The sequence below is a fragment of the Oncorhynchus kisutch genome, linkage group LG20 (assembly GCF_002021735.2).
Source record: "Oncorhynchus kisutch isolate 150728-3 linkage group LG20, Okis_V2, whole genome shotgun sequence".
Classification (NCBI taxonomy): Eukaryota; Metazoa; Chordata; class Actinopteri; order Salmoniformes; family Salmonidae; genus Oncorhynchus; species Oncorhynchus kisutch.
This window is the reverse complement of record NC_034193.2, coordinates 17,647,399-17,660,993: the sequence shown is the minus strand read 5'-3', so window position 1 is coordinate 17,660,993 and position 13,595 is coordinate 17,647,399. Positions and strand designations below refer to the sequence as shown.

The following is a 13,595-nucleotide window of genomic DNA, read 5'->3' as shown; positions in this document are numbered from 1 at the left end:
CCTCCGTCCATCCCGCCCTCCTCCGTCCATCCGCCTCTCCCCCTCCCCATCCATCCGGCTCTCTCCAGCCTCCCTCCGTCCGTCCCATCCCTCCCTCCAGCCTCCCTCCCTCCAGCATCCCTCCTCTCTCCGTCCATCCCTACCTCTCTCCGTCCATCCCTCCTCCGTCCATCCCTACCTCTCTCCAGCCTCCCTCCGTCCGTCCATCCCTCCCTCTCTCCAGCCTCCCTCCGTCCGTCCGTCCCTCCCTCTCTCTCTCCAGCCTCCCTCCGTCCGTCCGTCCCTCCCTCTCCAGCCTCCCTCCGTCCGTCCCTACCTCTCTCCAGCCTCCCTCCGTCCGTCATCCCTCGCCACAGCCTCCCTCCGTCCTTCTCATCCCTCCCTCCAGCCTCCCTCCCTCTCTCTCCGTCCGTCCCTCCCTCCCTCTCTCCAGCCTCCCTCCGTCCGTCCCTACCTCTCTCCAGCCTCCCTCCGTCCGTCCCTACCTCTCTCCAGCCTCCCTCCGTCCGTCCCTACCTCTCTCCAGCCTCCCTCCGTTCGTCCCTACCTCTCTCCAGCCTCCCTCCGTCCGTATACCTACCTCCCTCCAGCCTCCCTCCCTCCCTCTCTCCAGCCTCCCTCCCCCTCTCTCCGTCCACCCCTCCCTCTCTCCAGCCTCCCTCCGTCCGTCCATCCCTCCCTCCCTCTCTCCAGCCTCCCTCCCTTCTCTCCGTCCATCCCTCCCTCCAGCCTCCCTCCCTCCCTCTCTTCCAGCCTCCCTCCCTCTCTCCGTCCACCCCTCCCTTCTCTCCAGCCTCCCTCCGTCCGTCCATCCCTCCCTCCCTCTCTCCAGCCTCCCTCCCTCTCTCCGTCCATCCCTCCCTCCGTCCATCGCTACCCTCTCTCCAGCCTCCCTCCGTCCGTCCATCCCTCCCTCTCTCTCTCTCTCTCTAGCCTCCCTCCGTCCGTCCATCCCTCCCTCTCTCCAGCCTCCCTCCGTCCGTCCATCCCTCCCTCTCTCCAGCCTCCCTCCGTCCGTCCATCCCTCCCTCTCTCCAGCCTCCCTCCCTCTCTCTCTCCCTCCCTCTCTCCGCCTCCCTCCCTCCCTCCCTCCCTCTCTCTCAGCCTCCCTCCCTCTCTCTCTCCAGCCTCCCTCCCTCTCTCTCTCCAGCCTCCCTCCCTCTCTCTCTCTCTCCAGCCTCCCTCCAGCTCCAGCCTCCCTCCCTCTCTCTCTCCAGCCTCCCTCCCTCTCTCTCTCCAGCCTCCCTCCCTCCAGCCTCCCTCCCTCCGTCCATCCCTCCCTCTCTCCAGCCTCCCTCCATCCATCCCTACCTCTCTCCAGCCTCACTCCATCCATCCCTACCTCTCTCCAGCCTCCCTCCGTCCGTCCATCCCTCCCTCCAGCCTCCCTCCGCCCGTCCCTACCTCTCTCCAGCCTCCCTCCGTCCGTCCCTACCTCTCTCCAGCCTCCCTCCGTCCGTCCCTACCTCTCTCCAGCCTCCCTCCGTCCGTCCCTACCTCTCTCCAGCCTCCCTCCGTCCGTCCCTACCTCTCTCCAGCCTCACCTCCGTTCGTCCATCCCTCCCTCCAGCATCCCTTCCTCTCTCCGTCCATCCCTCCCTCCGTCCATCCCTCCCTCCCTCTCTCTCTCTCTCCAGCCTCCCTCCGTCCGTCCATCCCTCCCTCTCTCCAGCCTCCTCCGTCCGTCCATCCCTCCCTCTCTCTCTCTCTCTCTCCGTCCGTCCCTCCTCTCTCCAGCCTCCCTCCCGTTCCGTCCCTCCCTCTCTCCAGCCTCCCTCCGTCCGTCCTCCCTCTCTCCAGCCTCCCTCCGTCCGTCCCTACCTCTCTCCAGCCTCCCTCCGTCCGTCCCTACCTCCTCCAGCCTGCCTCCGTCCGTCCCTACCTCTCCCAGCCTCCCTCCGTCCGTCCCTACCTCTCTCCAGCCTCCCTCCGTCCGTCCCTACCTCGCTCCAGCCTCCCTCCCGTCCGTCCCTACCTCTCTCCAGCCTCCCTCCGTCCGTCCCTACCTCTCTCCAGCCTCCCTCCGTCCGTCCCTACCTCCCTCCGCCTCCCTCCGTCCGTCCATCCCTCCAGCCTTCCCTCCGTCCGTCCCTCCCCTCCCTCTCTCCGTCCATCCCTCCCTCCGTCCGTCCGTCCATCCCCTGCCTCCCTCCGTCCGTCCGTCCATCCCTCCCTCTCTCCAGCCTCCCTCTCTCCAGCCTCCCTCTCTCCAGCCTCCCTCCGTCCGTCCATCCCTCCCTCTCTCCAGCCTCCCTCCCCCGCCTCCCTCCCTCTCTCCAGCCTGCCTCCCTCCCTCCCGCCTCCCTCTCCAGCCTCCCTCTCTCCAGCCTCCCTCTCTCTCCATCCCTCCGTCCATCCCTACCTCTCTCCAGCCTCCCTCCATCCATCCCTACCTCTCTCCAGCCTCCCTCCGTCCGTCCATCCCTCCCTCTCTCTCTCCGTCCGTCCCTCCCTCTCTCCAGCCTCCCTCCGTCCGTCCCTACCTCTCCAGCCTCCCTCCGTCCGTCCCTACCTCTCTCCAGCCTCCCTCCGTCCGTCCCTACCTCTCTCCAGCCTCCCTCCGTCCGTCCATCCCTCTCTCCAGCCTCCCTCTCTCTCTCCCTCTCTCTCTCCAGCCTCCCTCCCTCTCTCCAGCCTCCCTCCCTCTCTCCCTCTCTCCAGCCTCCCTCCCTCTCTCCAGCCTCCCTCTCTCCAGCCTCCCTCTCTCTCCATCCGTCCCACTCTCCAGCCTCCCTCTCTCTCCATCCGTCCCACTCTCCAGCCTCCCTCTCTCTCCATCCGTCCCTCCCGGTCTCTCTCATCCATCCCTACCGGTCTCTCTCCAGCCTCCCTCAGTCCATCCCGCTCTCTCCAGCCTCCCTCCGTCCATCCCTACCTCTCTCCAGCCTCCCTCCATCCATCCCTCCCTCCCTCTCTCCAGCCTCCCGTCCATCACTCTCTCTCTCCAGCCATCCCTCCGTCGCGGTCTCTCTCCAGCCTCCCTCCCCCCCTCCATCCATCCATCCTACCTCCCTCCATCCATCCATCCATCCATCCAGTCTCCCGGCCTCCCTCCCGCTTCCCTTTCTCCCTCCATCCGTCCATCCCTCCCTCTCTCCAGCCTCCCTCTCTCCAGCCTCCCTCCGTCCGTCCATCCCTCCCTCTCTCCAGCCTCCCTCCCCCTCTCTCTCCCGCCTCCCTCCCTCTCTCCAGCCTGCCTCCCTCCCTCGCGCCTCCCTCTCCAGCCTCCCTCTCTCCAGCCTCCCTCTCTCTCCAGCCTCCCTCTCTCTCCATCCCTCCGTCCATCCCTACCTCTCTCCAGCCTCCCTCCATCCATCCCTACCTCTCTCCAGCCTCCCTCCGTCCGTCCATCCCTCCCTCTCTCTCCGTCCGTCCCTCCCTCTCTCCAGCCTCCCTCCGTCCGTCCCTACCTCTCCAGCCTCCCTCCGTCCGTCCCTACCTCTCTCCAGCCTCCCTCCGTCCGTCCCTACCTCTCTCCAGCCTCCCTCCGTCCGTCCCTCCCTCTCTCCAGCCTCCCTCCCCCCCTCCATCCATCCATCCTACCTCCCTCCATCCATCCATCCAGTCTCCCGGCCTCCCTCCCGCTTCCCTTTCTCCCTCCATCCATCCATCCCTCCCTCCCTCTCTCCAGCCTCCCTCCGTCCGTCCCTACCTCTCTCCAGCCTCCCTCCGTCCGTCCATCCCTCTCTCCAGCCTCCCTCCCCCTCTCTCTCTCCCTCTCTCCAGCCTCCCTCCCTCTCTCCAGCCTCCCTCCCTCTCTCCAGCCTCCCTCCATCCATCCCTCCCTCCAGCCTCCCTCCCTCTAGCCTCCCTCCATCCATCCCTCCCTCTCTCCAGCCTCCCTCCATCCATCCCTCCCTCTCTCCAGCCTCCCGTCCATCACTCTCTCTCTCCAGCCATTCCTCCGTCGCGGTCTCTCTCCAGCCTCCCTCCCCCCCCTCCATCCATCCATCCTACCTCCCTCCATCCATCCATCCAGTCTCCCGGCCTCCCTCCCGCTTCCCTTTCTCCCTCCATCCATCCATCCATCCCTCCCTCCCTCCCTCCCTCTCTCCAGCCTCCCGTCCATCCCTCTCTCTCTCCAGCCATCCCTCCGTCGCGCTCTCTCCAGCCTCCCTCCATCCATCCATCCTACCTCCTGCTTCCCTTTCTCCCTCCATCCAACTTCCCTCCCTTCCTCCATCCAGCTTCCCTCCCAGCCTCCCTCCCTCCAGCCTCCCGCTCGTCATTAGAATAATGTGCCCAGCCAGGTTTGACACTGACAGAAGCTGAAGGGGTGAGAGTGCAGGCCAGCCGGCACAGATCCAGTACCAACACCAGCCTTCTAACCACTTCATCAGATGTATAAAATCCACCAACAGGAAATAATGTAGAATAAAAAACCCTCAGGGTGGTTCAGCTATTTCTAAAAATGCTGAGATGTCATCTTAACACACCAGGGTGGTCCTCATACACGAAACCAGTGCCAACACCAGTTGTAGGTACGAGTTCTAAACATTCATCATATCCATAATCCAATACCTACAATCTACAACAGCCCAAAACAACACTACTTTACCTGTATAACCATCTCTCTACTGACGCAATGGGACAAGAGGATGGAATCAGTGCAAAACTACACCCTTCAGAAACACAATGGTGCATTTCCCTAAGACACCCAGTCAGTTTGAGCATCTTCCCTGCTAACCATTTAAATAAGAGGGAGTTGCTAGCCACTCCTGGTGAGCTACAACTGTGTGACTGTGTAGAGCACGGGGCACACACACACACACACACACACACGACTAGAAGTGGCTTTGGATAAAAGCATCTGCTAAATGGCATATATCAAGCCTTGACCCCTGTGGCTATGTCAGAGTCACCAAAATATCATAAGAATAAACACACAAACACAGACCCATAATAATACCTGCCATACACCTCCAGGAGAAAATGATAATGGCCTGTTATCTAAATGAATCTTCTTCACATACAGCTAAACACAAAACAATGTAAGAACAATACATATTGTGCGTCCGCGACTGCATTGGTGCGCGCCCCTTCCCCATTTCCACGTATGCCTTTTTATCTGACATCTAAATTTGCAACAAAGACCTTCTTAGGAACTGTACAAATTAGATGTTTTTTTGTGTGTGTGTGTGTGTGTGTGTGTGTGGGGGGGGGGGGGGGGGGGGGGGGGGTTCTTTGGCAGCAGCAGAACAATGCATCTGCAGCGCAAAAAAATCTTCCTTCCCTTTTTCTGCTGCCTTTTTTCAATATCAAACAACGACGGTAACCATCACCATTTTCAAAAGTTACGATGATTCCTTATTACTTCAATAAGGGGGGGGGGGGGGGGGGGTCAAAGTGAATAATGATGACAGCTGTGATTCAGACGGGCTGTGTGATCTTCGCCGCGGTTTTGTTTGGGACTTGTAAGATGAGGAATTAGAAGTGTCAAACAGCTGTGAATATGGGTGCTAAATATTTAAACAGGTTTTCCAGCTGAGGAAAAAGTATAGTTATTTTTTTTAAAGGGGGGCTTAAGTGTGAATAAGCTGTGCCAGCCTTTGATTCAAATGCAGGAAGAATGGGAAGAAAAGGGAGTAGATAAGAATTTTTGATATAGTGAAGAGGGCGGGAATCAAACCCAATTAAAGAGTGGTGCGTTCCACGGGGGAAGACAGGTGAGGCAACAAAAGGTTTCACCTGACCTGAGGCATGCAGTGTGGCAAGGTGGAGGAAAGAGGACAATAAGAAGTCTGGAGAGAACAGCGTTCTGAATGGACGTGAATGGAGGGTGGCGTCGATAGGAATAGTATCGCTCAGCTCCAGGAAACACAACAAAAACATTGGCTAACACTAAGAACCCTGCATATACACATTCACAGACGACCTTACAAAACACATGCACACACAGAGATGAAAAGTAAGTCTCATGTTGCCTAAAGAGATGCTCCAAACAGATTTGCTCAAGCATGGCCGATTCATCTTTAAATGTATATTTGTGCTTGTCTAAGTGCCTCTAAATAACTTAGTGCCTCCAAAGTTACAATGGATATATCAACAGATATTCCTGTTGACAATTGTGTCCTGTTAGTCATTCTGAACGGCGATTGAAGGAGGGCAACCTGGTCAGTTAACGGAATGAGTGATGAGAATTTTACTCCAGCAGGTTCATGCAGAGCATAATCGCTAATAAACAAAGACCAGAAGAAACCACCACCGTTTGCTGTCTTTTTTAATCCAGGCCACAATTGAACTCCAAATCAGGTTACATTACATCTCATGTCAGCACGTGGGTTTTTCCACCAGCTCTCAGCCAGCCCGTGGCCACCAGCCATGCTCCCTCCCAGCCCATGTTTCCATGTGTTCAGACCAGAAGAGACAATCCAAGCCCCTCTACTGTTGGTCTTTTAATATAAAAACCAAGCATTGTGTCTATTCAACAGTATTCTATGGGGAAAGGTGTTACATGGCGGTGATGTAACGGGGGGGGGTCGCATCAAGATAGTGGCGGGCTGATGGTGCTAGATTGCTGTGCGAGGATAGCAGATAGGAGATCCCCCCTATGACGACATTACATAAAAGCTTCCTCAGGCAACATTTGACACAAAGCCATATCACAAACGCAACAAAGACATGTACTGTACAAGCCAATAGAAACACAAAAGATGGAGAATAGAAACCTGAGCAAAGATTATTTTCAGCCTTCAAAGACGTTTCAAAGTGTCGTATTGCTACAGTACATGAACTTCGCTTTCCTTTGAAGAAGTGATAATTAAACATTTAAAAAAAGAACCAATCCAGAATGTATTCATCGATTACATTGAAATATTCCCTATATAAAATATCATAATTATACTGATAACCGATCACTCCATCTTTTTACAATAACAAATACAAAAACTACTATAGCATTACTACTACATCCCGACTACACAAGGCTTACAGTAAGTGCTATTTAAGGGAAAAATGCAGAATTCCCTAATTCCGGGTGATATTGAGCAGCCATGATTGCTGAGCATAAAGACGTTGAGAGTTATCTGGTGAAATAGTGGGCGGGCCTTCTGGGGTTTAACCCTTCAGCAGTGTCCTTTATCCCTGCCTTTTTATCAATATGTGCTTTGTAAAGAGTGTACTATCAGAAATAATACCTTTTCAGGCTTGTACAGAAAATACATTTCATTGAATTTATACACCGAGGCTCATAAGAACCTCAGAAAACAGCCTTGGCCTTTAGGCTGCAGAGATGAGGGCATACAGATATTCAGATGGAAAGGAATCAAAAAAACAGGATAGCCATAGAGGAACTTACCTCTTCACGTAACTTGATCAACTGCCACGTGAAAGCAGAGAGAGAGAGAGAGAGAAAGAGGGAGGGGAAGATAAAAAGGAAAGACATGGCAGGAAGCAGATCATGCGGCCGGGTAAAGAATTAACCTTGACGATTTATCGGCTTGCATGTTCAGCGTTTGGAAATCACAGACAAGCACATAAAACGACGCTCAACACGTGATCTTAGCTTGTTCCGAAAAGTCTGCGAGTCTCGTTCTCTCGCTGTCACATGAGACAACGAGAGGGAATGGATTGCTCGCCTCGCAGTGTCTAAACTAGCATCGTCGAGGAAGTCGCATCACAGGACTTATGGCAAAGACATTCTAGATCCCACTCTGTACAGTAGGAAAATACAGTTTGAGTACAGTGTGCATAGAAGTTTAAATGAGGGAATAATATACACATATATCTATATATCCCGATGCAGGATCCCAGGGAGATAATACAAAACGTATTGAGATATGCCTTTTTAATTCTACATTGTAGAAATGTAGAACCATTCCATTGTTGGCAATGTGTCCATCAATGGTGACATATTGTCACAATATGTCATGTACCTCAGTACAGACGCCTGCTGTGTGGATTATGTATGGATACCCGTGTGAGGGCGCCTGTGTTATACATATACTGTACATACATATACATACATACATAACGGTGGAGATTATTATCAGGACAACCGTTACCGGGGGGACATGAAAAATGAATCTTTGCATTAGTTATTCATTTTTGATGAAAGAGAATGTCAAATAGAAATAGGTAAATAGAAGATATTGTTGTTACCATTGTTGTTACTTTCTATATGTAAGAGAGAGAGAGAGAGACATTGGAGGACAGCAACAATTCAATTGGAGTTTTATCACAACTAAAAAAAGGACGCTTTCCACAACCTGCTCTTCATGTCGGGGAACGTCGTGAAGAGGGGGCTTATCATGTGAACGCAACATGATTTGGTAGAGGAGGGGAAGGACAAGTTTCTTAATTTGTTAGCCGTTGCAGGTGATTTTCTTTTAAATCTCTATTTCTTGGGTGAGATTAAAGGTTAGCAGATCTGAAGGGAGGCTCAGGGATACATGACTTTCCTCTCATCTAACTTTGTATGTGGTGGTCATTTTGAATTTTGCTAGTTTGAAATCATTTGCTATGATATCACAAAAGAGGTAGGAGGACTTGGATCAGAAATGATGAACTTGACGGTTGAGAAGAAAGAAAAAGCCTTGGTGGTAGGATTGATGTTAAACTATTGGTTGTCGTGGCCACAGTCGTCAAGAATAACAGGCTCCTCTGAAAGGCACTCACACCGAAGAGTTAACAAGGAAGCAGCCACCCAGTCGGCAAACATTGATGAGAAATGTAAGCACAATTACATCAGTGTAACGTTGTACTCTGATGGATGACTATTAGCATTTGAGAGAGTGAGAAAATTAAACAGTCATATCTGGAGTGGCACCATCAATATTATTGTCACTGTTCAGTAAAAAAAATCTATAATATGGTTATTTGTAGACAATTAACCTTAAAAATAGTGAATCTATTTAAATATACAAAATAAATATTATGCTTTGAATTAGGGTGGATTTTTTTTTTACATGTCTGATTGATGTTTAGAAACGTATATACTTTTAGTAATCTTTCCCCGATTGAATTATAAAAAGATTTCCAATTACAAATTTGTACTTTATATATAATTGTTAAATATTGTAATTCTGAGTTTAAAAAAGTTAAATACCATGGAAGGGCAAATCTGAAGAACATTTTTTAAAAAAGGTCAGAGAAATAATGTAGCACTGCACCACTGTCAAGCGATATAGAATCCCTCAAGTGACAGAATGAAATAAAAGGCGTTAAATGAAATATACCTAAAAGTAAAAAAGCTTTATTTGTGTGTGCTGAGAGTTGCGTTTTAGAGAGATCTTGCCTTGGGGAACTCGGCAGCAACAGACAGGCTAACAAATGTTTTTTTTGTTTTTTTAACATTGCAAAGAAATGCGATTTTCTTCCCTCTTTCTTTCTCGGTGAGAAAAAGGGCCACTTTGCAGCCTGGAAACTGTCCATTATTTCAAAGGTCACAACCGCCTGCGTTGAATGCCTTATTGAGGGGGCCAAAGTTTAAAACTACACATGTGGCTATTTAGGATTTGAACAGGCCAGCCAGAGCCGCCGCCGATCACACGCCGCAGCCCTGCCGTCCAATTCAATGGAGGACCAAACAAAAGTTGTTCTATCTTATTTGTGCTGCTTGGCCGATTGGAAGTCCTCGTGGAGGATTTGCTGAAACTATATGAGGGGTTTTGTGCTTGGCGTTCCCTTTTTTTCTCCATATAGATGTATTTTTCTTTGGCATCCATTCTTTTAAAAAGTAACCCACAACGCTAGCTTTGCTCCAGAGAAAGTGGTAAACACAGAACATTGTAAATGTTATAATTACGCCTCCGTGAATGCCTTTCCTCATTTCTTTTTAATGCCAGCCAGTATTCAAAATTGCACTGCTGCAATTTTTCTGTTATGATAATCAGCAGATTTTTCAAACAAAGATTTTTTTCATTCAATACAGAATTCGATACAAGTGGTAATCTGCTTCTTTTGTAGCCTGTAAAATCTGGTCCATGCCGGCTCAAACCAGCGCAATCTCGTGGCCAAGCCTTCTGCTGTGACTGAAATCGAAACTATTCCGTAGAGTGTTCATGTGCGAAAAATGCGTGTGCGCTAGCTACTGTGTGTGGGGTAGACCGTGTGTGTGTGTGTGTGTGTGTGTGTGTGTATCTCGGAGTGTGTGAATTGCATGCCGAGTGAGAAAGAATGGGGGTGGGGGGGTGGGGGGGAAATGTGCAACGGTAGACTACCACGTTATTAAAAAAAGTGTGATAACACCATTTTGGTCTCTGCCCGCGTACAGATAACGAATAAATGCCGAACTCTATTAAAACGTCCTTTAGCCATTATCGCAGGGCCAACACGTCATTTTTAGAACTTATGACAGCTCCCTATGTACTTAGCTAGAAAACCTTGCCATGTAACGAACAGATTTGCGACTGGTAATGATCTGCTCAGCCAGGGCTATATGAAATGATCCTGACCTCTTTCAGATCGTCAGGAATTAAATTGACCGACTTGCCCCAGCTCCTCCATCTTTTCCCCATCCTCTCTTTCGCTCCCGCCTCGTTCAATAAAAAAAATAAACTGAAGTTCCGAGCACTCCACTCACAGCAAGACCAAGTCGTGTGTTATCTCCAGAAGTTTTTCAAAATAGAAATGAGATAAATATTTTCATTTTAAAAACTATGTAGGTGTGTGTGAGAAAAATTATTTTGTTTTACCATGTAAAAACATAACAATTCTGATGGACTCAACTTATAAAGTACAACTGTTATGCTTTGAGCATTTAAGGTTCTGAAGCAACTACTAAAGGCCTATAGAAATTTTACACAGCCTTCAACTTTGTTTCACATTTTGCTGCCTTAAAATGTAAATCTACACAACCTACTCCACATGTCCAAAGTGAAAGAAAGTCATAGAACATTTTCCAAATTAACAAAACATTTAAAAAACTGAAATATCACCCCCCTGAATTAATACTTTGAGGAAGCACCTTTGGCAGTCATCCTTTTGTAACCTTTTCATTAAGATTATTTGCACAACTCTTAGGGCAAGATACAGTATATCCATTGTTGTTTTCAAAATTGCTCAGGCTCAGTACATTTTGGGTGAGGATCATTGACGGACAGCAATATTTAAACCTCGTCTCTGATTTTTCAAAAGCAGATTTAAGTCAGGTCTGAGACTAGACCACTCAGGAACACCCAGCCCCTCTTGGAAAGCCATTCTGGTGTATCTTTAACATAAATATTTGTGTAATTGTCCCGCAGAAAAATAAAACCCTATAATACAGCAAATAAATATACTTTTTGGCCTAAATTAAAAACTACAGGGTTGGGTCAAATGCAATACAAAACAACAGAGAGAAACCTCTATTTTCAAGTAGTGTGACGGCAGCATCATGTTATGAGGATGCTTGTCATTGGCCGGGTTCAGAGGAGTTAGTCAAGATCAAAATAAATATGACACGTAAAAATGTTAGGGGTTAGGTTTAAAATAATGATATTATGACTTTGTGGCTGTGCTAGCTAGTGACCACTCTGCAGAGCTGCCTCCAGGTCAAGATTAATGATAATAAAACACCAACCTGCCATTTATTTTGGAATAACTTGTTCTTTCTATTCAATTTTAATTTGCTTATATACATGTATAATGTGTAACTAGATGTGGACTTTTTTTTCTCTGGTTCAAGGACAATTTGTCTCCCCTTGCTTTCCGGCCGTCCTTGTCTTGGGGATATTGAATCACTTGAGAAAAATGGAAGGTGAATGAGAAAACAGTGTATTAGAATTAAAACTACAACAAACATTCTGTAGACCTTAAGTTCTCTTGACATGTCAGCCTCTACAAAAAAATCTGCATTTTTCAAGTGCTTGAATGCTGGACAAATTCAATTACCTTAAAAATGTATATTTAAAAGAATAATATCATTGTTAAACAGAGCAGCATAAGACTGAAAACATCTTAAAATGCATGCATCTTAAATTGTACTTCTAGATTAACTCATCGGTCGGCGTGTTTCCATTCTTTAAACAAATTATTTTCCTATGATAAATATTCTTAGGTCTATGAATAATTATTTAAATAATAGGGTTCATCATCAATTGTATTTAATGAAAGGGAAATATATATATTTGAAATGTGGGTCGTATTTTTCTCCCTTTTGCCTTTGAAAAGATTTTGATAGGAACCATCACTGTCTTGAATGTGACAGTCCTGGCAGCAAATCCACTTCCGACTTCTGTATAAAATGTCAGAGTCACTTTACGCATCTCACTAATTTGCAGGGAATACGCATATGAATGTATAATAAGGGATGGCGATACATACGGTATGTCTGTAAGATGTGCAGTTCACAGGTCATCACTAAAATGGTAATAAGAACGCAACTAATAACCTGTACTTTATTTAGCTCTGCTCAGATCATCGAACTGTACTTACACGTTTAGTCCCTCAGTACTTTGTATGTATTCCTCCCTCTGTTTATGTGTATGACTGAGACACACAGCAACTATTGCAAAGTTGACAAGATAATATAGGATTAGTCAAGAAAACACACTGGTCAGTGCTGTGAGGTGCAGCTGTGCAGGTAAGCGTTAGGCAGTGTGTCTCAAGTGTTAAAAAGATGGTTTGCGTAGCTGTTGATGGCCTGCTTTTTTGATACAGCACTTCAGACATCATTCCAAACACAAGTTTGAAGAACATGCGGCATATTTTGGGCAATTAAGATCAGTATTTCAGATGCTTGTTTTCTCCTTTCTCATATTCAATATGAATGAATCAATACAGTCTTTGAAGGGATTGTTCATTCCCCATGTTCACTGCATTGTCTTAGCATTTTGGGACAATGGAAGAAATATGGCTAATTAGCTTTTTATCTGTTGTTTATAAACCAAACTTAATCATAGTTGTGATAAAACATCAATAACATTTCAATGTTCATTACAAAATTCAAAATACATCTTCTCATTAATTTTATTATATTTTCAACTACAGAATTACGATCTTTCATCAATATTACTGAACAAAGGTTGTATAGCGACAAGTAGCCAGTAAAATAGCAAACATTTCAGTGGCTTTTTGACACTAATGCTTATAAACAAACACTGAACCTGGGAATCCTATTTATTCGGATTGTCCGTGCTGTGTGGTTACCACAATTGTGTTTAAAGGTGAGTGTGTGTGCGTGCAGAGGATCTTTTTAGAGGATAAGTACACAGACGGCTGGAGAACAGCTGTGTGTGTGTGGGGGGGGGGGGGGCAGCAATCTGGCGCTGCCCAGACGCTGGGCCCAGGCCTGGAGCCCATTCAGACCCTGGGCAGCTTTGCATTAAACAGTGTTCCTTCCACATGACTTGTTGCCAATGCTGCACTGGCCCTGGGAGAGGCCCCGTGAGGCACTGACCCTTCCTCACCCGGGGACCAGCCACCCATACTAGGGACTGGCGGGACCTGATTAGCACCTTACCTGACTCTCAGAGGAGCCAGCGTCTTCCCCCAGGAGCTCGTTCCGCACCTCATCACTGTAGGCGATACGTGACCTTTTCTGCAAGGGGAGGAGGAAGACAGAAGAGAGAAAGAGAAAACAGAGGAGAAAAAAATAAGCCTTAGTGGAGTTTTCTTGGAAAAACATAACAGGTATTTCTTAAGCACGAGAGCCCCCTAATGGACCAGAATGTCAA

General features: G+C 48.5%; 1 protein-coding gene across 6 annotated transcripts in view; it reads right to left on the bottom strand.

Moving 5' to 3' along the window:
- The window catches only part of LOC109865423 (vesicle transport through interaction with t-SNAREs homolog 1A), a 166,746-nt gene that overhangs the window by 126,790 nt on the left and 26,361 nt on the right, over positions 1–13,595 (bottom strand). For 3 of the 6 annotated variants that reach the window (XM_031799547.1, XM_031799544.1, XM_031799548.1), the window contains 2 exons: positions 13,382–13,459; positions 7,298–7,318 (listed from right to left, as the gene is read on the bottom strand). In XM_031799547.1, coding sequence (XP_031655407.1) covers positions 7,298–7,318; positions 13,382–13,459 — 99 coding nt within the window. The remainder of the gene's footprint in view (positions 1–7,297; positions 7,319–13,381; positions 13,460–13,595) is intronic. The other 3 variants (XM_031799546.1, XM_031799549.1, XM_031799545.1) reach the window with 1 other exon arrangement.